The sequence below is a fragment of the Panthera pardus genome, unplaced genomic scaffold, assembly GCF_024362965.1.
Source record: "Panthera pardus isolate Hobbes unplaced genomic scaffold, ASM2436296v1 HiC_scaffold_16, whole genome shotgun sequence".
Taxonomy (NCBI): Eukaryota; Metazoa; Chordata; class Mammalia; order Carnivora; family Felidae; genus Panthera; species Panthera pardus.
In genome coordinates this window covers 125,984,533-126,012,034 of record NW_026526721.1, presented here as the reverse complement: position 1 = coordinate 126,012,034, position 27,502 = coordinate 125,984,533, and the positions used below count along the sequence as shown (strand labels likewise).

Here is a 27,502-nt window from a genome sequence, read left to right as displayed (position 1 = left end):
TATTTGGAAGTTGCTAAGAGAGTAAAGAGTTATCACAAGAAAAAAATTCTGTAACTATATATGGTGATCATTTTGCAGTATATAAATATATGTAATCATGTATACCTGAAACTAATGTATGTCAATTATTCCTCAAATAAAAAATGTATCAAGCACTTATTAGCTATCTGATATTTGCAAAGCACCATTATCAGGCACTGGGATGCAAGTCAAGAAAGACCTGGTACTTTGGAGTTTGGAGGTGATGATAGGTGTCTGACCACACCAGTGTGTTTAGAATATAACCACAGGATGAACGGAAGGAGACTCGCATGACAATTGGAGCACAGAAGACAAAGCTCTCTCTACCCTAGTCCCTGTTTTAGGGCTTCCTGTGGAGTTGGCAAGTTGAGCTAGATTTTGAAGGGTCAGGAGTTAGCACTGATAGCAGGAGTAGGATAAGGAAAGCTGGGCAACAGAAATTTGGGCCTTCATTCTGAGGCTGGTATTTCCCTGCTCTGTTCGAGAATCACTGTCTTTGCTAAAGAATCCAGAAGAGGAATGGTGGTGTAGTCCCCCATTACGCCTATTTGGGTAGATGTCCAAATGTCTTCCCTTTTTTGTTCTTCTTGCACCAAATAACTTTTAAAAAGGATCTAATCTTTTCCATGATAAAACCACCAATGATACAGGATTTCTGTTTTATTTGACAATCAAAATCAAAGGCAAAATGTCAAAAACTATTCAAGGTGCTCTTGCTGCCTTTTTTTTTTTTTTTTTTTTTTGAGAAAAGAAAAAAAAACAAAAAAGTAGCTGATCAAAGGGAAATTAAATGGGTGGGCATAACCCCAGGTAAAATTGTTAGGAATACACTGTGGCCTCCTCCCTCCAGGATGGCAGCTTTGTCTTCCTTCTCCAGTACTCTCCTGTACCACAACACACGTTGTCAATCTCAAACACATTTGCAACCCATTCCCTCCTCTCTCGTCCTGTCCACCGTCTTCTCCAGAGTTTCCCATCTGTTGTTAAGCTCTTTTAAAACCCTAGCTAATAACAGAATTGTTCATGGCCAAGCATGGACTTGGTAGGAGATATCCCAGATGTATTTGAGTTTCCAGAGAGAGGCTGGAAGACTGGAAGTCTTTAAGATTCTAGTGAATAAGGCTAAAATAACCAGAATAATGCCCTCTTGAATCAGACTATGTTGGGAGCCATTCTTCTGACCCACCAATTGTTAAGCCAACCCAGTGTGTATTTCCTACCTCATTTACCTTCCGAAAACATCCAGCCCAGTAAGCACTGCTTGAATCAGGCATCAATGTATAAGATGAGAGTTAAATAAAGTGACATGTAGGCAGCTGGAATGCAGACTTATGAACAAAGAATATCTTTTTATTCTTCTTGGAATTATAGGGGCAGATGTAAATTACATGGTTCTAGTTTTTAAAATACAGTGTTAATTTTTATTAGAAATTACGCTTGACATAATCAGAAAACCAAAACATAGCTTTTTGTTCAAGGTACATTCATAAGATGGCTTTTGGTAAAGTAATAGTTATCTTCAATTTTTTTATTTGGTTGTTTTCCTTTTGGAACCAGGTTATTCAGAGAATATTCTACACAGTCAACAGATCTTGGAGTGGAAAAATAACTTCGACAGAAATAAGAAAAAGCAACTTTTTGCAAGTAGGTCTCTCATTGGAATTCATGTATAAAAGCAATTAAGGGGAGCCTGGGTGACTCAGTTAAGTGTCCAAGACTTGATACTGGCTCAGGTCATGATCTCACAGTCGTGGGACTGAGCCCCATGTTGAGCTCTGTGCTGAGCATGGAGCCTGCTTGGGTTTCTCTCTCTCTTTCTCTCTCGCTCTCTCGCTCTCTCCCCCCCACCCCCCCCTTTCCCTGCTTGCTCGCACATGCATGCTCTCTCTCTCTCAAAATAAATAAACCTAAAAAAAGAGCAGTTTAAATAATACTATTAGTTCATTTAACAAGTATTTGAGCGCTTACTGCATGCAAAGCACTTTCACTACTTTCAGTCATTAAGCATTTGTCAGATAACCTGAGATGTGTTGGGGGTAACAAAGGTGAATAACCAGAGATTTTTGTATCGAGGCATGTGTAGTAAAAGAAAAGCACACAGTCACACCTGAGGAAAATTTTCACAGAAATGGATAACAAATATGCATAGAAGGCCTCACAGGACTGACATGTGATCTTGACCTTGGAGGATATTGGGAGTTTATCAAAGTCAAAAATTAGAAGGGGATTCCAGATAGAGGGAGCAGTATAAGCAAAGGCCCATAAGCATGAAAGTGTCTCAAGTCTCAAACGGAACAGTCTACTGGCTGGTGGCTCTGCAGAGACTGACCAGTGATGCAGCCTGGCAGGCTGGGTTAGGAAAGACCTTGCAAAAGGAATAGAGGGATTTTAACGTGATCCTTTTGGCAATGACTCTTTATCCAGCTCCTACTGGAGTGGAGAAAAATATTAAAAATTCTTTTAAGAAAGACACATTTCATTCAATTTTTTTATTTATTTTACCTACTATGAAAGTGTTGACCACTAGTGGGAGCCTTTTACTGAGGTAATCTTCGTGCCTGACTGTGGAAGCTTCTATTAATCTAAAGAATGGTTCATGGTTGAAAGGAAATATTTTATTTTCAATGAATCATACTAAATGAAGCTTAGGGTAATAATACCACCTTATGTACTCTTTATTTTTCCATGTCTTCATCTGAGACAAAGTAATGAAGACTTGGCAAAATGAGCAGCCCATAATACATATACACACCTTTTTTATTCTAAAATGAATAGTAATCATCACAGTGATTGTTAATATTTATTGAACACCTGGTGCCTGCCTCTCTCAGCAGGTAATATGGGATGGGTCAAAATGGCAGTAATTCCATAAAAAAGGCTTCATACCTTGAGAATGATGATAATCCCTCACATTCCTGAAGCACATTAGAGTTTATAGTTTCTAGCATTATTATAATATATATTTTTTTTAACTGATGATAAAATTTGAGGCTCAGATACGGTTGAATGACAGGTAAGATCACACAGCAAGTAAGTGATTGAATTGGAAACGGAACTCAAATGTTCTTCCTAGAACATGGTTTAATTTTTCCCCTTCTCCCCTACCCCTCTCCTTATTCTTCCTATTAGTGCATTATTCATGAATGTATGCTCGTAATGTATATGCTCATGAAGCATTCAAGTATGTGACATATCTAGAATAACCAGCAGAAGTCACTATTTATCTCTTTACGCTGCCATTTCATTCCTTTTCCCAGACAGAACCCACATTATCTGTGGTTTTATTCCCTTGTATGTTTACATGAAGTATACAGTTTTATTTTGTATGGCTACTGTTACGAGGTTTTGTAATATATGAGATCATTATTCTGTTAATTTGTTTTTTTCCACTAATGGTATATCTTGACATTCTTTTCATTTCCATTCATATAAATCTATCTCATTTTTATGATTCTTCTGCATAATCTGTGGTATGGTTCTACCGTAACTAAATTACATACTTCCCTTTAGAAGATGTTGAAGTCATTTTCATATTTTTTCTTTGGAAAGATGCAGTGCATATCCCTGTACTTTCCTCCTGTTAAGAATCTTTCTAGAATAGGGGTGCCTGAGTGGCTCAGTCGGTTAAGCATCCGACTTTGTCTCAGGTCATGATCTCATGGTTTGAGCCCCACGTTGGGCTCTGTGCTGACAGCTCAGAGCCTAGAGCCTGTTTTGGATTGTGTCTCCCTCTCTGTCTCTGCCCCTCCCCCGCTGACCCTCTGTCTCTCTCAAAAATAAACATTAAAAAATTTTAAAAAATTTTTCTAGAATAGACTACTGGAGGGAAAATCCTGGATCAAATGGTATGTACATTTTCAGTCTGATAGATCCTGCCAAAAACCTGTACTAGTTCACACACATTCACCAACAGCAGAAGTCATCTTTTTCATTTTATGACAATCCAGTAGGTTAAAATGAGAGCTGCTTCTCAAGATTTGTTTTAATGTACATATTCTGCTTTATACATGTTAAAGAACATTTTGTAAAACAAAACATTACAAGCCTTGTTTGGAAAACAAAAAAAAAATTCCTGTTTTATCACCCTAATACAGCTAATAACATTTTTGTATGTGTTTTTCTTGTCTCATATATATGTGCAGATTAAATGAATTTTACATATTCTTAGTGTGTATAATTTTATATACCATATTTTGCTTTTACCATGTCATGGTTTTCCTTTGTTTCTGTGTAGACTTTATAATTTTTACTGGCAGCAGAATCTTCCATTAAGTAGTTTTAGTCTCATAATTTATGTTCTCAGCTTGTCAGGGCATATTGGTTTCCCAGTATTTACATTTTGGAACATAATTTTTTATCGAAGTAATTTATTTGCACTATGAAATAGTTATCTTTGTTCCTTATAATGTTTTTCATCTTTAATTCCACTGTATTTTCTAATCATATTGACATGGTTTTTTTTGTTGTTGCTGTTAAGATTTAGCTAGTAAATATTTGTCTTTTTTTTTTAGCTTTCCTTTTAAATTTTATTTTAGACTTATCTCTTATGGATAGCATATATCTAGATCTGTTTTTTTTTTTGGGGGGGGGGGTTGGTTTTTATACTCAATCTGAAAATGCTTTAATATGGAGACTCAATTCATTTATATTTATTGTGATTGTTGATATATCTGATCTGACTTCTGCCATCTCATTTTGTTTTTTCTATTTCCTAAGTTTCCTTATGGTTTCTTATATCTTTCTGAATTTTTCATTTCTGAAAACATCTCTATTTATCTGCCCACTTGCATGATAATTGTAAGAATTGTTAAGAAGCCTGGGATTAGCATTATTGTTTCTGATGTTTTCCATCAGGGTACACAGTGAATCAGGGGAGACCCCGGTTTACTTCCAGCTTAGGGCCCCGCAGCTCCATCCCCCATACTTTCCACACCAGGCCACTGCACATCAGCACAGTACCATACATAAGTCTCCTTTATAGTAAACTTGATCTCATTACAAAGCCAAACCCTGTATGTAGACTTCCACTCTACATAATAGAGGAGATGCCCAGTCTTCATAATTTTGGAAAGTTAAAAGCAATGTCAGTTCATGACCATCTATTTCAGCCTCTTGTGTGTTCTGGTTTGCTAGTTTGGGGACCTCTGACAGGATACAGTCTCCTTGGTAACAGTCCTTCCCTTTCCCTGCTTTTAAATCCTCCACAGCATCTATCCCTTTGCTAAGCATAATACAGAGTTTGTAAATGCTTATAGATTGGTCAGTTGATTAAAGGTAGGATGAGGTTGCCTGTTACAGTTCCTGGTTTAGTACCAAAACCAAAAATTTTAATTAAATTTAAAATAAAACTTCATTAGACTCTATATAATGGCCAAAGCTGGTTTTCATAATTTTAAAATAAATTAATCCTTCTCTTCATACTTTATTTCAGACTCTAGCCCTTTTGGAAGAAGAGGAAGATATAAACCAAATCACAGATTACTTCTCCTATGAACATTTCTATGTTATTTATTGTAAATTCTGGGAGCTAGATAGTGATCATGACCTCTACATCAGCCAGGCTGATTTATCTCGATATAATGACCAGGGTGAGTGTTTTATAGTTGTTAAGACTTAACTATTTTGAAGAAGGCAAGAGTTGTCTGAATTGTTACATGAATGAGAAATTCCCATTTCTTAAATTCTTTATCTAATCAAGTCCTCTTTTTAAAAATTTTTTTTTTTAATTTATTTTTGAGAGCGAGTGGGGGAGGTACAAAGAGGGAGGGGACAGAGGATCCAAAGCCGGCTCCACACTGACAGCAGAGATCCCGCTGTGGGGTTCGAACTCACACCCTGAGCCGAAGTCAGACACTCAACCAACTGAGCCACCTAGGTGCCCCATCAAGTCCTCTTTAAAGAGCCAAGAATTTTTAAGTGGGAATGAGTGAAGGTATCGATTTTTCATTTAGAAGGCAAGTGTAGGAGAAGGGACTTAAGGTAAATAAGCAATTAGAGTCTTTGTTTTGATTGTCTTTGATTAATTTAATTAATTAGTATGTTTATTTTAGTTTTTGGGAGAGAGAGGAGAGAAAGAGAGAGCATGTGCAGGGGAGAGACAGAGGGGAGAGAGAGAATTCCAAGCAGGTTCTGCACTGTCAGTGCAGAGCCCCATGTGGGGCCCAAACTCAGGAGATTGAGATTATGACCTGAGCCGAGAGTTGGATGCTTAACCAACTGCACCACCAAGGCACTCTGTGATGTTTATTTTCTAGTGATGAGTTGAATTAGATCCATTCCTATGTAGTTTATTTGAAAGAGAGTGTATGTACACCCTGTAAGTTTCCCATTTTACAGTATTTATAAACAGACAAGGATGAAATAATATGCCAGTGTTTTCAAGGACTAATAACAATTTACTTTTGGAATTTAGATCCAGAATAGATATTTTCTCCGCAGATGAATTTTGTGTGTTTTCTTTTATCAGAAAACAAAAATATTAAACATCACATGATACTACTCCTTCTGCTTCATTTTTACCAGTTAATAAACTGATAACCTATTACCTGCAAATATTCTTCCTCAAGCACCAAGATACATTGACTCATTCTTTTCTCATAAGATTGTCTCATAAGATTCTCATAAGATTGTTCTATTCTTAAATGTCTTCTCAGGCACTGCTATTTATTTTAAATCAGCCTTTAGCCCTTTAGGTGTAGCAGAGTACAAATCTTAAATACATTGAATTTCACTTCTGTTATTTGGTATCTCTGTGATTAACTGTTTGCATCTTAAGAAGAGTTTCATTCTATATGATCTTAAGTATCATAGAACTTTCCATATATAAAAAAGAGTCCTTCCTCTCTATTCTCAGGTGCCAACCAGGTATCAAGAGAAAATACTCAGATGTACTTATTGATGAACAAGCATTTTAGTACTATACCTCCCTTCTTCAAGTAGTCATAATCTTGCTGTCACCAGAATAGCATAAAGATGGAGATATTCACAGGCATATCGGGTCAGCTTTATTAGCTGTGCACCTTCTAATCACCGGTGGCCAGATCATCTGTGTAACATGAGGTCATACAAACCTTATGGGCTCTAAAGCACTCTCTCCAGCTGATACAATCATAATTCTCATTAGGTTCCAAAATGTATATATACACATAACAATTCAATAGAGGTATATTAAAGTGATGATGTCCAAATAAGTAGGCATCTAAGCCTGCATGATGAAGAGCCCATCAAAACTACATAATTGGCAATCCATTAGCCTGTCCTAAATGGGACAACATGATCTTCAATTTTAGGGTAAACCTTCCAAATGTAAAAAAGACTTTAGCTTTGGGATTAAATGTCCATGCCTTTCCTATACAGCCCTCTGTTTGTATAGTACAAATTATTATAAACCAATGTTCACCAAAGTCTAGAGGGTCCTTATATAAGCTTTGTGGCCAGGCATGGCTCTACTGACACCCATATTCCCAACATTCTTCAGCCAAATTAATTTTACCTTTAGGTTGACTATACCTAACTGTATGCAGAAGAATTAGATGCTAATAGCTACTGTCTAATAACTTCATCACTTATTTGGAAATTTTAGTGTACATGCTATTGCCTGGGGCACTTCTTAAAAGAACAGATTCTGTCCTCACCAAATCCCTAGGTCTGAGATCTATTGACATAGCCTTTTGGTAAAACTAAACGCTTTGGTTATTTTGAACCAACAATGAGGTACACTGCTATAGATTCTCTAGGATCTACCATCAAAAGCAACATGCTATCTTAAGGTAAAATTGTATGTTATGTCCTGGACTTTTATGGAATAAGAATATATGAAAAGTATGTTTGTGGTATGTTTAGGTATCTTCTATAAAATTCTACTTGAAAGCATTCTCCATTGTTGTACTCAGAGTCCTTTATCTTAGGAGTTGCTGATCAGTTCCCCTTGAATTTAATACAAGGATAAAATTTGTCTTGTTTTAGAGGAAAATTGTCTTAGATACAAGATCAATATAAATCCTATACGTTTTTGTCTTAGTTGTTAGGACGCTCAACTATATTAATACATCACAGCTGTCAGGCATAATCATTTGCCTATTCTTTTTTTTAATGATTGATTATGCCACTTCAAATTCTTACTTTCAAAAATATAAATTATACATAAGTAAAAATTTAAATATTCATATTCTTGTTATAGAAGATTATTATGTTTTAGCTCATAGCTACTGAAAATAAATTTGCCCAAAGTATTGCCTTTATGGAACATGTTCCTAACTAGCTTTGTACTTTCTTATTTGCATTTAGCTTCATCAAACAGAATTATTGAAAGGATATTTTCTGGGGCAGTAACAAGGTAAGAAAAAGCATCTGAGTTTAAAAATGAATTACAGGTAATACTTTAACAATCTCATTTTAGCACAGCTTCATACATGTCATGTATGACATGTATGTCATGGCTTCATACAAGACAGCAGTAATTCTTTATATACAGACATTAATCCTTTACCTAAATACAGATAAAGGTATTTGATCCTGGTGATTATTTGCATTCAAATTAGAAACCAGACTTCTTTCTTCATACCAGCAAATGTCTTCTGGTTTCACCCTTCTAGGCCTTTGAAAACAGGATAGGTTTTGTAACCTTTGTAAGATTTCCAGCCTTCTAATTTTTTTTTTTTACTTTTTATTTAAATTTTAGTTATAGCCTTCTAATTTTTTTAACTTAATTTCCAAAGAAGGTGTTGCTTTATTTCTTAGTCTGTCATCCTACTAAATTCATCCGAGTAATTGTTCAGGAAACTTGATAATGATATGTTTTCTTCAGGGGAAAAACAGTACAGAAAGAGGGAAGAATGAGCTATGCAGATTTTGTTTGGTTTTTGATCTCTGAGGAAGACAAAAGGAACCCAACCAGGTACGACTTCTTAAGATTCCTTTGCCAGTAACATTTAACACTTAAACAAAGCTTAAAAAATTGATGATGCATATCCATTGGATGCCATCTTGACATAGGGGTACCAAGATGGATTAGACTTACTCTCTGCCCTCTTAGACTGAATCCATAGTCATAAAATATCAAGAGAAGTATTTTTACCCCCAGAAACTAAGGTGAAGTAACATGTGAGCTGGCTCTGAAGAATAAGTAGGACTTACTTTATACAGAATGTAGGAATATATATTGTGAATTTTGTTGTTTTATGATCTTGATGGTTCAGTAATAAATCAGAGAGAGAAAGAAGAACAAATTGTGGATGACTGGTATAGATAAATTAGAATCATCTTTCCCTTTCCTTGGCACTCTCAAATGTACCTTGATTTGTAGTTTTGAGTTTACACGTGTGTTTCTTGCCACTAGTCTCATGTTTAAGCCAAAAATCTAGGCCCCTCTCTTCTTTTTATTCCCAGCTTATATAATAACACAATACCCAATACATAGTTTGTGCTTAGTACCAAGGGAGGGAGAGGCTACAGTTTTTGGTGCTCCTTGCTAGTATAACTGACTCAACTGTGTGCATGTTGGTTGAAGTATTTATCTAAATATTGGATATATGGTTTAGAGCTCAGTGAAGGTAGTGGGGCACCTGGGTGGCTCAATGGGTTAAGCATCTGACTTCTGCTCAGGTCATGATCTCGTGGTTCATGAGTTCAAGCCCCACTTCGGGCTCTCTATATTGACAGCTCAGAGTCTGGAGCCTGCTTCGGATTCTGTGTTTCCCTCTCTGTTCCTCCCCACTTACGCTCTCTCTTTCTTTCAGAAATAAATAAACATCAAAATTTTTTTAAAAAAGAATTCAATGAAGTAGAAATCTAAGCTATTTATTGGGCAGCCTATTAGATTATTTTTAAATAACTTTGTTTTCCATTTCAAACAATAATTTATTGTCCATTAGAGACAATTTAGAAAACATGGGTAAGCAGAAGAAAATAAATTTTAATTCTAACACTCAGAATAAGACACTATTAAAAAAGTTGGTATATATTGTATGGTCTATTTCATATATTGTTACATACATGTTAGACATTAAGATTAGCTCCATTGGATTAAGTCTTAATTACCATGCACTCCAAAATTTTGATGGATTGCTTTCCAAAACAATAGTTGCAGCTAAACAGTTGTAACACTCACTACTTTCTTCGTTAAAATAAATTTTCCAAGGGGTACCTAGGTGGCTCATTCACTTGAGCATCCGACTTTTGATTTCACCACAGGTCATGATCCCAGTGTTGTAGGATTGAGACCCTCATTGGGCTCCATACTGATTATGGAACCTGCTTGAGATTCATATTCTCTCTCTCTCTCTCTCTCTCTCTCTCACCCCACCCCCCCACCCCCTGCCCCTATCCCACACTCCTGCTTTCTCTCTCTAAAATAAAATTTAAAAGTTTTTTAAAAATAAGTAAATAAGTAAGTATTCCTAAATGGAATTTTTAGGTTAAAAGGGTATAGATATTTTGGGGGGAATTTATAAAAATTATTAAGTTGGTCTTTAGAAAAGTTTTGTCACTTTATACCTTTATCAACAAGATACAGCATATTACTAACACTAGGTATTTTCCTCTTAAAAATATTTTCCAACTTGATAAATTAAAAATTCAGTATTATGTATATTGCATTTCTTTGATTACTAATGAGGCTGAATTTTTTCATACCATTCAGCCTTTTTTATTTCATTTTAGCCAACTTGCCTTTTCATGTCTTTTGCTCATTTCTGTTTTTATTTTATAACAAATACAAAAAATATTAAAGTTTTTTATATTTAATAATGAAGCTATTAAAAATATATAAAATAAAAATATTTAAACTACATACATTCAAAAACCTTAATATGAAATTCATTCATAATTCCATGACCCATATTTAATATTGGTACATATCCATTCACTCCTCTTTCTCCCTTTCCTTCTCTCCCGACTCTTTCTCCTCCTATTCCTCCCTGCACCAAAAGATATATTATGCTAAATGGTATCATATTATATAGATTTGTGATACACTTTTTCACCTAACAATATAGTTCCATGCTAGTAAGTATGCATGGTTTTTTTCCTCTTTTTTTAATTTAATTTTTTTAATTTACATCCAAGATAGTTAGCATATAGTGCAACAATGATTTCAGGAGTAGATTCCTTAATGCCCCTTACCCATTTAGCCCATCCCCCCTCCCACAACCCCTCCAGTAACCCTCTGTTTGTTCTTCATATTTAAGAGTCTCTTATGTTTTGTCCCCCTCCCTGTTTTTATATTATTTTTGCTTCCCTTCCATTGTGTTCATCTGTTCTGTGTCTTAAAGTCCTCATATGATATTTGTCTTTCTCTGGTGGACTAATTTCGCTTAGCATAATATCCTCGAGTTCCATCCATGTAGTTGCCAATGGCAAGATTTCATTCTTTTTGATTGCTGAGTAATACTCCAGTATGTGTGTGTGTGTGCGTGTGCGTGTGTGTGTGTGTGTGTGTGTGTGTGTGTGTGTGTGTATGTATATATATATGTATATACACATACACACACCACATCTTCTTTATCCATTCATTCATTGATGGACATTTGGGCTCTTTCCATACTTTGGCTATTATTGATAGTGCTGCTATAAACATTGGGGTATTTCAAACAGCACACCTGTATCCCTTGGATAAATACCTAGTAGTGCAATTGCTGGGTCATAGGGTAGTTCTATTTTTAATTTTTTGAGGGACCTCCATACTGTTTTCCACAGTGGCTGCACCAGTTTGCATCCCCACCTACAATGCAAGAGATCCTGTTTCTCTGCATCCTTGCCAACATCTGTTGTTGCCTGAGTTGTTAATGTTAGCCATTCTGACAGGTGTGAGGTGGTATCTCATTGTGGTTTTGATTTGTATTTCATCATTCCCCTGATGATGAGTGATGTTGAGCATTTTTTCGTATGTAGTATGCACGTTTATAATTTATCATTAATTTATTATTTTGAAAGCTTAGGTTGTTTCAGTTAGATCACCTAAATTTCCAAAGATTTGAAGGCTATTCTTTTTTCTAATTCTTCCCTTCTCAGTGTTCTTTTAACCCTCTCAACAACCTTTTATCTTTCATATTTCCTCAGTTATGAAAAAGCTTTTCTCAAATAATTCTCATCTATATTTTCCTATTTCTGGAACCTTATTATCCCATAAGGACAAATGAAGAGAGCTAGAAATGGTAATGAAGATTAATATAACAAACCACGAATATATAGTTCTTCAGTCTTCTCTCAGCTTCTTTAAAAAACATAAGTTACATAAAGTAATAATTAGACCAGTGTAGTTTTGGTAATATATATATAGTAATGTGTGTGTGTATATTAATTAATATTATAATATATGTATTATATATTATATATATAATAATAGAAAAGTATAATTAAAAGTAATAATTAGACCAGTATAGTTTTGGTAATACATATACTAATTAGTATATATTATATATTATAATATATAATTAATATATATTATATATTAATATAAATATATATAGTAATATATATAGATGTAATATGAATAACAATAGTAGCATAAAAAGAAGAAGGAAGAGAGTTATATAGGAGTAACATTTCAGTATCTCACTGGAATTAAGAATAAATCTGGGGGCGCCTGGGTGGCTCAGTCGGTTAAGCCGCCAACTTCAGCTCGGGTCATGATTTCGTGGTCCATGAGTTCGAGCCCCGCATCGGGCTCTGTGCTGACAGCTCAGAGCCTGGAGCCTGTTTCGGATTCTGTGTCTCCCTCTCTCTGACCCCCTCCCCCCGCCCCCACTGTTCATGCTCTGTCTGTCTCTGTCTCAAAAATAAATAAACGTTAAAAAAAAAAAGAAGAAATCTGAAGTAGATTATAAGATAAAAATGTATATGGCAAGCCCTTAGAGAAACCACTAGAAAATTAATTCAAAAATGTATAGTGAACAAAATCATTAAATGAATTAGAATGTTACACTTAGAATCACTTAATGTAATCACTTAATCACTTAATGTAAAAGAAAGCAGTAAAGGAGACATAGGAAAAATGCCACACAGATAGAAAACAAAAAGTAAAATGGCAGACATTATTCCAACTATATCAATAATAACAATTTATAAATGTGAATGGATTAAATATTCCATCAAAAGACAGAGGTTTTCCAGACTGGATTTAAAAACCAATATACAATTGGGGCGCCTGGGTGGCTCAGTTGGTTAAGCCTCTGACATCGGCTCCAACTTCGGCTCAGGTCATGATCTCGCAGTTTGTGAGTTTGAGCCCCACATCAGGCTCTGTGCTGACAGCTCGGAGCCTGGAGCCTGCTTGGGATTCTGTGGCTCCCTCTCTCTCTGCCCCTCCCCCACTTGTGCGTGCGCGCTCTCTCCCTCTCTCTCTCTCAAAAATAAATGTAAAAAAAAAATACCATTATATGCTGTCTATATGAGACACAGATTTAAAGATCCAAAAGGGAGAAAAAAGGAAAAGGAAATATAAAGATATGTCATGCAAGCAACAACCATAGGAAACTTAAAGTGGTTTTATAAATATCAGAGAATGTAGACTTTAATACAAAAAGAGTTACCCGAAACAAAGGACATTTTATGTGATAAAAGAGTCAGTCCAACAGAAAGACTCTACAATTAGAAACATATGCACCTTACAACATTGAACCCTAAAATACATGAAACAAAACTGACAGAATTGAAATAAACAATTCAACAATAATAGCTGAGGACCTCAATACCCCACTTTCAGTGGGTATTTCAGTGGATGAACAACCAGGAGGAAGATAAACAAGGAAATGGAAGTCATGAACAATAGTACAAACAAAACTATAGACCAAATAGACCTAACAGATATCTATAGAATACTCCACCTAAGAACAATAGAGTATATATGCTTGTCAAGTACACATGGAATATTCCCCAGGATAGAATATATGACAGGCTGTAAAACAGCCTCAAATAAATATAAAAAGAAGTAAAGTCATACAAAGCATAGTCTCTGACCATAATGAAATAAAATTAACAATAACTTATAGGAACTTGGGAGTTTACAAACATGTAGAAACAACACACTGCTTAAATAACCAGTGGGAAAAAAAACTAATACATCAAAAGAAATAATTTGAATCTCTTGGTAGATTTTTTTTTTAATTTTTAATGTTTATTTTTTAGAGAGAGAGAGAGAGAGACAGATTGTGAGTGGGGGAGGGTCAGAGAGAAAGGGAGACACAGAACTCAAAGTGGGCTCCAGGCTCTTCACTGTCAGAACAGAGCCTGACACAGGGCTCAAACTCCCAAACTATGAGATCATCTCCTGAACTGAAGTCGGACGCTAAACCAACTGAGCTACCCAGGTGCCCCAAAAGGAAATAATTTGAAAGGAAGGAAAATGAAGGAAAAAGTAAAAAGCTTTGTTTAAGATGAATGAAAATGGAAACACAGTATGCCAAAACTTATGGGATGTAGCAAATGCAGTACTAAGAAAAATGTGTAGCTTTAAACACGTATACCAAAATACAAGAAATGTCACCAATCAATAACCTAACTTTCTACTTCAAAGACACTGGGGGGGCGCCTGGGTGGCTCAGTCGGTTAAGCGTCCGACTTTAGCTCAGGTCATGCTCTCGTGGTCCGTGGGTTCAAGCCCCGCATCGGGCTCTGGGCTGATGGCTCAGAGCCTGGAGCCTGCTTCCGATTCTGTGTCTCCCTCTCTCTCTGCCCCTCCCCCATTCATGCTCTGTCTGTCTCTGTCTCAAAAAATAAATAAACGTTAAAAAAAAAAAAAAAGACACTGGGAAAAAAGGAGGAAATTAAGCATAGCAAACACAAGGAAAGAAGAAAGATTGAAGTGTATAAATTAAGTAGAGAATAGAAAAATAATAAAATCAATGGAACCAAAAATCAAGATTTTTTTAAAGAATTAATAAGGCCTTAGCTACCGGACACCTGAGTGGCTCAGTCGGTTAGGTGTCTGACTCTTGATCTTGGATCAGGTCTTGATCTGAGATTTGTGGATTCAAGCCCAACATTGGACTCCAGGATGGGTGTGAAACCTACTTTATGAATGAATGAATGAATGAATGAATGAATGAATGAAGCAAGCCTTAGCTACACTGATCAAGAAAAAAAGAGAACATTCAGATTATTAAGGTCAGAATAAAAGATGTAACATGAATGCTGACCTTACGGGAGTAAAAAGGATTGTCATACACACATATATAACAACTTTATACTAACAAATTAGATAACTTAGACAAAATGGGCAAATTCTTGGAGGGACATAAACTGCTATACTGGTTCTAGATGAAATAACTCTGGCTAGGAAAAATAATCCCAGGCTGAGATGGCTTCACTGGAAAATGAAAGGAATTTCTTTGACCTGATTAAGAAAAACCCAAAGCTAACAACTAGTGAAAGGTGAAAGACTGAAATCTATTTCCTGTGATCAGAGAAAAGATAAGGATGTCTATTCTTTCAACATTGTACTGAAGGTTCTAGCCAGGACTATCAGACAAGCTAATGAAGTAAAAAGCATCCAAATTGGAAAGGAACAAGGAAAACTATCTATTTGAGTATAGTTTATATCAGAAATCCCAAGAAATCGACTAAAAAACTACTAGAGGGGCACCTGGGTTAAGTGTCTGACTTTGGCTCAGGTTATGATATCACAGCTCATGAGTCCAAGCCCCTCATTGGGTTCTGTGCTGACAATGCAGAGCCTAGAACTTGCTTCAGATTCTGTGTCTCCCTCTCTCTGCCCCTCTCCTGCTTGCACTGTCTTCTCTCAAAAATAAATAAACGTTAAAAAAAAAAAACTGTTAGAGCTCAGTAAAGGTTAAATAAGGTTGCAGTATATAGTATCAATTTATAAAAAATCTATTTATGCACAAGCAATAAAAAAATTAAGGAAATAATTCCACTTACAATAGCAAAGAGAATAAAATACCTAGAAATAAATTTAACAAAGAAGTATAAAACTTATACTGTGAAAACTATAAAACATTGTTGAAAGAAATTAAGGAAAATCTAAATGAAATGAAGGCATCCCATGTTCATGGATCAAAAAGCTTAAAATTGTTAGAATGGCAGTACTCTGCAAATAGATTGGTAGATTCAAAGCAATTCCTAACATAATCCCAGCTACTTTTTGTTATTTGTTGTAGAAATGAAAAAGCTGATTCTTGAATTCCTATGGAACTACAAAGGGATCAGAATAACCAAAACAATCTTGAGAAAGAACAAAATCTTAGGATTCATACTTACTGATTGCAAAACATACAAAGCTGAACTAAAGAAGACAATGTGATACTGGGATACAGATTGACATGTAGATAAAGAAAATTAAGAGTCTGGGAATAAATCCTCACATTTATGACCACTTGATTTTTAACAAGGATGCCAAGATAATTCTAATGGGGAAGAAATGGTCTCCTAAGAAATGGTGTTGGGAGCTGGATACCCACATAGGAAAGAATGAATGTGAACCCTACCTCACATCATACACAAAAATTAGCTCAAGTAGATCACAAATTGAATGTGAGAACTAAAGCTATAAAACTTTTAGAAGAAAATGTAAGAGTAAATTTTTGTGGCCATGGTTTCTTAGATAAGACTTCAAAAGCACAAACAAAAGAAGAAATGGATGAATTGGACTTCAAAAAAATTAAAATCTTTCATGCTTCAAAAGACAACATCAAGAAAGCAAGAAGACAACCACAGCATGGGAGAAAATATTTGTAGATGATATATCTGACAAATGACTTGTATCTAGAATATATAAAAAGTACAACTCAATAATAAAAAGACAGATTAATTTAAAAATGAGCAAAAGATCTAAATATTTCTCCAGTGAAGGTATATACATGGCCAATAAGCCTGTAACAAGATTCTTGATATCATTAATCAGGGAAATACAAATAAAAACCATAATAAGATACCACATCATAGCCACTAGGATAGCTACAATCAATAAGTGTTGACAAGGATGTAGAAAAATCAGAACCTTCAAATGCTATTGGCAATGTAAAATGTTGCAGCCACTGTGGAAGACATTGTGACAGTTCCTCAAAGAGTTAAACATAGAGTTAACATATGACCCAGCAGTTCTACTCCTAGGAAGATACCCAAGAGAAATGAAAATATTCACACAGAAATTTATACACCCATGTTCAGAGCAGCACTATTAATAGCCAAAAGAGGGGACCTGGGTTGGCTCAGTCAGTTAAGCAAGCAGCCACCTCTTGGTTTCAGCTCAGGTCATGATCTTGTGGTTAGTGAGTTCGAGCCCTGCTTTGGGCTCTCTGCTAAGGGTGCAGAGCCTTCTTGAGATTTTCTCTCTTCCTCTCTGTCTGCCCCTACCCCACTCACTCTCTCATTCAAAAATAAATAAATGAACATTAAAAAAAAATAATAGCCAAAAGATAGGAACAGCCCAAGTATCCATCAGCTAATGAATGGATAAATAATTGTGATATATCCATATAATGAAATATTATCCGGCAATTGAAAAAATGTACTGATGCATACTAAAACATGGTTGAATCTTGAAAACGTTATGCAAATTAAAAGACAACAGACACAAAATACAACATATTATATAAATACATTTACATGAGTTGTCCAAAATAGGCAAATCTACAGATACAGAAAGTAGGTTAATGGTTGCCTAGGCCGTGCTATTATATAATGTGCTTATTTTAATAAAACTGTTTTAAATTCTAAAAAAAAAAAAAAAAAATGAGGGACCTAGGGGAAAATGAGGAATGAGTGCTAATGGGTATGGAGTTTCTCTTTGGAGGTGATGAACATCAATTGTAGTGATGGTTATGCAACTCTGTGGATAAACTAACAACCACTGAATTATACATTTAGTATAAATAAAGCCGTTAAAAAGAGTTGGAATAATACAAAATATATTACCTAACCATAATGGAATTGATATAAAAATAAGAAAATAACAATAAAAATAAGAAAACGATGACTGGAAAATCTCTACCCACTTGGAAATTAACCAACACACTTTTTTTCTTTTAATGTTTATATATCTTAGAGAGAGAGAATGTGAGCAGGAGAGGGGCAGAGAAAGAGGGAGACACAGAATCCAAATCAGACTCCAGGCTCTGAGCTATCAGCGCAGAGCCCGACACGGGGCCACCCAGGTGCCCCTAAACAACACACTTCTAAACAACCTGTGGCTCTAAAAATATGTCTCGAGAAATTACATAAAAGTAATGACTTAAGTGGACCAATTCCTTTAAAGTCACAAATTAGTAAAACTTATGCAGGAAAAAAAACATAACCTGAATAATCGTTAGGGATTCCACATCCTAACTGTTAAGGAGATAAACATGCAAACATGCTATCTCATATAACAGACCATACATCATATTGATAAAGAGCCCAGGATTTGGAGTCATACAGAAAATTCATAATTCATAATTGAATTCATAATTAACAACGTTCTGAAAAATAAATGTTGGCTCAGATAATTTCACTATTACAGTCTTCTAAACATTTGAAAATGAAATACCGAATTCTATACCACTTCTTCCAGAAAATAGAAAAAGAGGGAATAATTCCCAACTCATCTTAAGATGCCAGTGTTATTTTTATACCAAAACCAAACACATGCAAAAAAATAATAAAACTATAGCCCAACATCCCTCATGAAGACAGACTCAAAATTCATTAACAAAATAATAGCAAACCAAAGCTCAGCTTCTCTAGCTCTGCAAAAAATGCTGGTGGTATTTTGATAGGGATTGCATTAAATGTGTAGATTGCTTTGGGTAGTATAGACATTTTAAGTGTTTGTTCTTCCAAGCTATGAGTATGGAATGCTTTTCCATTTCTTTGTTTTCTCTTTAATTTCTTTCATAAGTGCTCTATAGTTTTCAGAGTACAGATCTTTTACTTCTTTAGTTAGGTTTATCCCTCGGTATCTTACTGGTTTGGGTACAACCGCAAATGGGATCAATTCCTTGATTTTTTTTTCTGCTGCTTCATTATTGGTGTATAGAAATGTGAAAGGGTCACATGCAACCCAGTGTTTACAGCAGCATTATCAACAATAGCCAAACTATGAGAAGATCCCAAATGTCCATCGATGGATGAATGGATAAAGATGTGGGGTGTGTGTGTGTGTGTGTGTGTGTGTGTGTACAGATAGATACACACACACACACACAATGGAAGATTACTCAGCCATCAAAAAGAATGAAATCTTGCCATTTGCAACTATGTGGATGGAGCTAGAATGTATAATGCTAAGCAAAATAAGTCAATCAGGGAAAGACAAATACCATATGATTTCACTCATATGTGGAATTTAAGAAACAAAACAGATGAACATATGGGAAAGTGGGGGGGGGGGAGGAGTAGGGAGGGAAGGAAACCACAAGAGACTTCTTAATGATAGAAAACAAATTGAAGAATTGATGGAGGGAGGTGGGTAGGAGATGGGCTAGATGGGTGATGAGTATTAAGGAGAGCACTTGTTGCCTTGAGCACTGGCTATTGTATGCAAGTGATGAATCACTGAATACTGCTCCTGAAACCAGTATTGCACTGTATGTTAACTAACTAGAATATAAATTTAAAAACAAAAAAAAAAACCAAAAAAAACCCCTCAGCTTCTCAACCTCTCAGGCTCCCCTTCCAGAATCAGCAGATACCCCAAAGGAAAGATGGTCCCAAATACTAGGCTACTCCTCTCAGGATTTCCTTCTAGACCTGGATGCCATAATTCTTCACTGCCCTGTTAATTTAGTCCACTGCCCTCAGACAGTATTTTTCCTCAAAATTTCATCAATGGGAGGGTTAATCCAAAATACTTAGTTGATCATTGCTAGAAGCAGTACTCTTAAGGTCATCTTGTCATATCGTGATCCATAACTGGATCTCTACTTAAAGGAATTTCACCAAAGGAAGTTTTTAGGATCAGAAGCTTTTTTGTGTGCCCCTTTTCTGCCATGCCTCTTGCCTTTCTCCTGTTTAATAAGCTAACATATTGTTGAGGCTTTATTTTTTGCTAGATGACAGGTGTTTTATATGCAATGGATTATTTAATCCTCATATTGATGAGGTTTTGGGGTGATGGTGGGGTGGTCTAGAGCCAACAGCCAGGAAAGAATTGAAGATGTCTTTGGTGCAAAAAGGTGATTTCATGAAAGCATGATGACAGGACCCATGGGCAGAAAGAGCTGAGCTGGGATTGTGAAGAGTGGCTAGTTATAGACTATGAAGTTGGAGAGGTAAAGTCAAATGGGTGGCCTCCAGAGGGACTTGGATATGCTAAAGAGGACTCCTAAGATACCTGAGCATGGCTTTTGTCAAGCTAAGGTTGTTTTTCCCTCTAGCAAAGCATTAACATTAGGACAGCAAGGGGTTCCTGGAGAAATGTTACACTCTGTATTTGCCTCAAGTATTTGTCCATAGGCTGCAAGCTATAAGGAAATTTAATTTTATCTATATTTCCTTCTTGTTTTTGTTCCCCATATCACTATGGGGTGATGTTGGAGCTCCGGGGAAACTGAGTCTATAGGTTTCTGGAGATTAGGCTATTGATAAGATTGCCTTTTTCTTGTAATTTACTAAGATATTTGATAGAGACTCATGTCATGCAGGACTGTGATCTCTATCAGCTGGCCTTTGGTTTTCTTTCCTTTGCTTTGTCCTTGGGCAGCTGAGAGTGCCTGAGGAATATCACACACATCCAACCTGGTGTGGGTGAGGGAGGCTAGCTTGCGCTTTGTCCTCAGCCCGCCCCACGCTCCCTCATCAATATCACTATAAATTTAGTGATCCCATGTTACCGTTGAGGAAACAAGCTCTGAAACCTTGCACAGCTAATGTGTGACCTAGCTTGGATTCAAATCCAGGTCTTTATGACTCAAGATCCTGGGCTCTTTATCACTATGATGTATGGTCTGTTATGAGACAGCATGTTTGCAATGTTTATCTTAACAACTAGGCTGTGGAATCCCTAATAGAGAGTTCTCTTGGTGTCCTGAAATGCTTAAGAGACTAAAAATTTGGCCAGTCGTGAAGAACTCCTCTAATTTTGACTTGTTGATGTTTCCTTGGCTTCTGTTGGCACTTACTAGGCACCCAGTATGTGTATTGTTAATGCTCATGTTGCCTTACTAAAGCAGAATGTAAGCAAAAGACAATTAAGTCTCACTGTTAAAAGTAACAAGGGAAATGTCTGTATCAAAACCAAACTCTTATGTAACAAAACATAATAAGCAACACTTTGCAGAAATCAAGTTTGTTCCTTATGAAAGATATGGGTGGAAAATTTAGTTTCTTGAAAAAAGTAATGCTATAAACTGTGATGAGTACTGTGTAAAATACTACTTATAAAATTCAGATCTTGAGTCTTTCCTATGTCTGGTTCTGTCAGGGTTAGATAAGGAAATTATCTTTGGATAGATTGTTTTTTGTGAACAGTTTCTTACAACCCTTCTTTTGGTGTAAACTTGAACCATCCTTCTATACTGTTTTTCATTTTTGTTTTGTTTTTTATCACATTCTGCTTATACCTTGGTTTTTTAACTAGGTGTCCTCACCAGCAACTATCTCCTTCACCTTTATGTCTGAGAGGACTAGGCCAGTGCCTTTGAAGTTATAGGCACTAAAATATTTATACTGAATATTCAAAGGAATGTATATTTAGCTAATCCCTAAGCAATAATGGAGCTTCCTATAACTTTCCTCTTCAGTGGCTTACAGGAATTATCAGGGGTAAGAAATGTTTGGTCCAGAATTTTATTTCATTCAGCCTGAGGACAGGGGCAGAAAGTAATCTTGTTTATATCTACAGTTGTATAATTTGTCATATAATTATGCTTTAAAACCAAAAATCAGTGGCAAATGTAGTAAAAATTTAACACTAGTTCTCTCTGGGTAGTTATTCCTTTTGTGTGCTTTTCTGTTTGCCCATTTTCCTACAATGGATAGTCATTACTTATAGACTCTGAGAAAATACTACCTTTAGTAGAGAAAAAAAAAAATCTGCATTGGAAGAGAAAAAGCTTTAAAGAGTACCTGGTATTTCCAATAAGAAAATCCCCTCAGAACATGTCCTATATGGCTGGTTTAGCCAGCCAGCAGCCTCTGCTGCTAAACTTTCAGGGACAGATAACTAAGGTATGTTGTTCATTTTTCTATCTCTAAGCCTAAAAACATCTCTCTTTTGTACACTGATCCTTTTTATGCTAATATATATTTTTTAACATTTATTTTTGAGAGAGAGAGTGAGAGCATGAACCGGGGACGGGCAAAGAGAGAGGGGTGACAGAATCCAATGCAGACTCCAGGCTCTGAGCTGTCAGCACAGAGCCTGATGAGGTGCTCAAACACACGGACCATGAGATCATGACCTGAGCCAAAGTCAGACACCCAACCAACTGAACCACCCAGGCACCCCTCTTTTTATGCTAATATTCACTGAATTATATCTTATTCATCTATCCATGATACTCTCAAACATTTAAAGGCAGCTGTCCTGTCACTTTGGCAAATATCAAGGCAATAATATATGTCTCTTTGCCTCCTAGCTTTCTTTATCTCTTATGTGTTACAAAGATTTGCTAAAGTATCAGTTTAAGCTTTATCATGTAGACTCTTTTATCTTTGTTCTTAAAGTGCAACTGACTATAGTAGTTTATATTTCTCAGTAAAATAAGTTGCCTTTCACTGCAGTCCTATTAGGTACTTGTCAAAACTAAGAGTCTTCCTTCTGTCCTAGTTTTATTATCTTAAGACAAGTAATAAGTAATTTGAAGACTAAGAGACCTTAGAGACTGGTCAAACCCCTTTTCGTACAACACAAAACATTATTTCTAAAAAAATAATGACACATGGTATAGCAACCACATATTGCCACATTTATTGTAATGCTCTGCTCATGAGATCTATCTCCTCAAGGTTTTTCTGACAATCTGGAAATATTTTAAAGTGGGGTAGTATTCTTTTCAAACTTCTAAAACTCTTAGAGTAGATGTGATATGACTGGATCTCACCACAGCCAAACTATTGCCTCATGTTCATTGTATCCAATGAATGTCCCCTCTGTTCTTTAATGGTATCATTAAACAGTCAGCTGATACAATTTTTAAAAATAGGTTTCCCAAAAGAAATTTGCAAGTATTACTTATTGCAATAGTAGAAAATTCATCTCTCTCAATAAAGGTACACATAGATTTTAGTGTGACTTACTTGAAAGTAATAGTCACAACTTAATTAATTTCACCTTACTCTCCTCAAAAGATAATTTTTAAAACCATTAAATATATCAAGGACTACAAATGAGAATTTAACCAAGAGTTTCCTAGAACCTTATCTTGAAAAGTTTTACTTTGTACCAGGAATCAGTGGTCTTTTAGAAATATTTTTCCCTGTCACCAACTAATGCTGTTGGCTTCATATTTTGTAATTAATTAATGACATGACTAAACTTGCTACTCCAAGTGATAATGCTAAATGATAGTGGCCATAATATAGCATGAATAACTTACCAAGTGAAGACAGCAGTTTAGTTATACGTAGTGCTTTTGGTTCCTCTTGAAATTCCATTAAAATGACAGTAAAGAGAGTTTTTGTAAGTAATAAATTCATGGGGTGCCTGGCTGGCTAGTTGATAGAACATACAACTCTTGATGTCAGGATCATGAGTTTAAGCCCCACATTGGGTGTAGAGATTTTTTTTTTTTAATTTTAAGAAAAAAAGAATAAATTCATAATAACAAAGGAAAAAAGAGAAAACAAGTATTTGGAAACTGAAAGCAAATAAAGTTAGCAGACTACCTAAATCCTAAGTTAACAGAGCTAAAGACCAGGAAGCAACTGTATATACCCAGCAAAAACCTCCAAACATTCAGGACTTGGGGGACCTTGGAAGTGGATGGGTGGAATAAAGGTAAAGCCAAAAATCAGGAGAATTTAGGAAGGTTTGTTTGAACAGTTGATCTCCAGATCATCTCTGCCCAGGCAGAAGACTGGTACTTTATTCCTTGGAAAATATAAAATAGAGGGCCTCTAAACTGGGGGACACAATTGAAGGTATGAGTAACATATTGAAAACAGAATAAGTGAGTATATACATACTGAATGCTGGGATGCCCAGTCTTCATTCCTCACTCAATGTACAGAATCCAAGCAACCTGTTCTGAACCTCCATGCAGGTGACTAAAAGATGCTTTTCTGGAGAATCCAGAAACTAAGAATAAAGACCTGAAGATTTGACATTGGATCATTTCCAAGGAAAGAACCTAACCAGATTACTTTATAGTAAAGCTCAGAGTCAAGAAACCCATAGATCAGAACTTCCAATCACCTTTTTAGCATCCACCCTTTTTTAAATTTTATTTATTTATTTATTTATTTTTTTATTTTTTATTTTTTATTTTTTTTTTAATTTTTAGAGCTAGAGAGCAGGAGCAGGGGAGAGGAGCAGAGAGAGAGAGAATCTTAAGCAGGCTCTATGCTCAGTGCAAAGCCTGGCATGGGGTTTGATCCCATGACCTTAGGATCATGACCTGAGCCGAAATCCAGAGTTGGACACTCAACTCAGTCAGTTGCCCTCGTGTCTATTCTTAAATATGAGCAGAGTACAAAGGATCTCTGAATATCTGAGTGAAACCTCTTACATAAAAGGTAGAGAGACTAGGGGCTCTTGGGTGGCTCAGTTGGTTAAGCATCTGACTTTGGCTCAGGTCATGATATCGCAGTCCATAAATTGGAGCCCCACATCAGGCTCTGTGCTGACAGCTCAGAGCCTGCAGCCTGCTTTGGATTCTGTGTCTCCCTCTCTTTCTGCCCCTCCCCCACCCACACTCTTTTCTCTGTCTAAAACATAAACATTAACAAAAATAAAATAAAAGGTAGAGACCAAACAGAAGGGGTGAAAAGCGACATGGATGAAACAGACAACTTCAGGGAAAAGAAACCTACAGCAGCAATAACAAGACACTGTAATAGAAGAAATTATATTCACAGAACATGAACAAAATGATACTTTTTATAAAAGGAACATTCAAGGAACCAAAAACCATGGAAAATCAGAACTATGATAGCAGAAATTTAAAAAAAACAGAATGTTCAGTAGATAAAGCTAAATAAACCTCTCAGAAAGAACAACAACAAAGATGAAACAACAGAAAATAGAGACAAAATATGAAAATTAGAGAACCAGCCCAAAAAGTTCAAACACAACTGGAAACTGAAATATGATACAAGCCATGCATGTAATTTTGAAATTTAGCTACAAAAGATTGAGGACAGCAAGATGGCCGAATAGAAGTTTCCGTTGCTTGTCTCCTCACGGAAATATCAGTTTGAACAACTATCCATGCACAAAAATACCTTCAGAAGAGCTAAGGATTGCAGGTAAGAGATTGCAGCACCTGGATGGAACACAGAAATAACAAAAGATGAAGAGGGCAGAAAGGAAAAACCTCACATTACTTGTGTCACCCCATCTCCAAAGCCTAGGCAGCCCAGTATGAAGAGAGACATGGGGGAAGGAGTGAAGTGAGCACCCAACTTGACTGTGGACCCCAGCACTAGACCCTCCCAAATAAACAGCAACACCAGGCTAGCACCAGTGGACCCAGCCCTTATGCCCACCCCAGTGTCAGGCCAGCCCCCATGGACCCAGGCTCCAGACCCACACCTGTAGTCCCAGGCTCCAGGCTCACTCTAGCACCAAGCCAGCCCTCACAGTTCCAGGCTCCAAACAGACTACTGCAGAACCATCCACCATATTCATTCAGCACCAGGTTGGCCCTTATAGCCATAAGCTTGCCCTAGTGCCAGACCAGCCACAGGCAACCCATCCCCAAGCTCCAGCAAAATGCAGTAGACCTCAACAATGGCCAGTCCCCACAGACCCAAGCTCCAGGTCCATCACTGCAGACCTATATTTCTGACATCACAGACCCATTCCAGCAACAGGCCACTCCTTGCAGACCTAGGCTCCAGACCCACTTAACTACCAGGTCAGCCCCCATGGACCCAGGCACAGGCCTGCTCACCAGCTGGCCTGGGCTTCCTGAGGACTCGAGCCACAAACTTGCCCACAGACCCCATCAGACAGCGTGCCCAGAATTTCTGAGCAGACAAACTGCCAAAGGGCTTTCCTGCCAAAGTCAGTCTTTAAAGACTGAAAGAAGGACGCCTGGGTGGCTCAGTTGGTTAAGCATCTGACTTCAGCTCAGGTCATGATCTCATGATTCACAGGTTTGAGCCTTGTGTTGGGCTCTATGCTGACAGCTCAGAGCCTGGAACCTGCTTCAGATTCTATGTTTCCCTTTCTCTCTCTCTCTCCCTCCCCTGCTCTTGTGTGTGCGCACACACTCTCTCTCTCATAAATAACTAAATTAAGTAAATAAATAAGATGAAGACTGGAAGAGATACCTACTTCTTCAGATACAGAGACAACAATGCAGTGTCACAAGGATCATGAATAACCAAGGGAATGTGACACCACCATAGGAACAAAATAAAGCACCAGTAACTGACCTTAAAGAAACTGAGATCTGCAAACTGCCTGACAAAGAATTCAAAATAATCATCTTTTTTTTTTCTTTGAGATTTATGTTGAGAGAGCAAGCAAGAGGGAAGGGGCAGAGAATGAGAGAATCCCAAGTAGGCTCCAGCATGGAGCCTGATGCTGGGATTGAACTCACAAACTGTGAGATTATAACCTGAACTGAAACCAAAAGTTGGACCTTAACTGACTGAGCAACCCAGGCGCCCTTTAAAACAGTCATCTTAAAGATTCTCAATGAACTATAAGACAAAACAGAGAACTAAGCAAAATCAGGAAAACAAAACATGATGAAAATGAGAAATGCAACAGAGAGAAACCATAAAATCCAGCCAAACAAATTCTGGAGCTGAAGAATACAATAACTGCACTGAAAAATTCCACAGAGAGTTTCAACAACAACTCAAGCAGAAGAAGGAATCTGTGAGCATTAAGACAAGTCAACTGAAATTACCCAAAGGAAAGAAAAGGGAAAAAAAATAATGAAAAAGAGGGCAAAAAGCTTACAAGACTTATGGGACACCATTAAAAGAAACAATAAACACATTATAGGAGTCCCAGAAGAAACAGATGAAGAAAAGAGAGAAAACATATTTAAATAAATAATGACAGAAAGCTTTACTAATCTGGAGAGGGAAATGAACATCCAGATTCATGAAGTCCAAGGAACCCCAAACAGATAAAATATAAAGAGATCTTCACTAAGACACATTATAAGCAAATTCTGAAAAGTCAAAGACAGAATTTTGCTCGCTCTCTCTCTCTCTGCTCCTTCCCCCCCCCCCAAAAATAAACAATTTTTAAAGTTTTTTTAAAGGAGTGGGAGTACACCTGGGTGGCTCAGTCAGTTAAGCATCAGACTTTGGCTCAGGTCATAATCTCACGGTTCTTGGGTTCAAGCCCTGCATCAGGCTCTGTGCTGACACTTCAGACCTTGGAGCCTGCTTCAGATTCTGTCTGTCTGTCTGTCTCTCCCCC

General features: G+C 36.6%; 1 protein-coding gene across 3 annotated transcripts in view; it reads left to right on the top strand.

Annotated features, from left to right (window-relative positions):
• The window catches only part of PPP2R3A (protein phosphatase 2 regulatory subunit B''alpha), a 166,360-nt gene that overhangs the window by 92,992 nt on the left and 45,866 nt on the right, over positions 1-27,502 (top strand). For 2 of the 3 annotated variants that reach the window (XM_053903790.1, XM_019437213.2), the window contains exons 6-9: positions 1,579-1,665; positions 5,453-5,609; positions 8,308-8,356; positions 8,828-8,917. In XM_053903790.1, coding sequence (XP_053759765.1) covers positions 1,579-1,665; positions 5,453-5,609; positions 8,308-8,356; positions 8,828-8,917 — 383 coding nt within the window. The remainder of the gene's footprint in view (positions 1-1,578; positions 1,666-5,452; positions 5,610-8,307; positions 8,357-8,827; positions 8,918-27,502) is intronic. The other variant, XM_053903791.1, reaches the window with a different exon arrangement.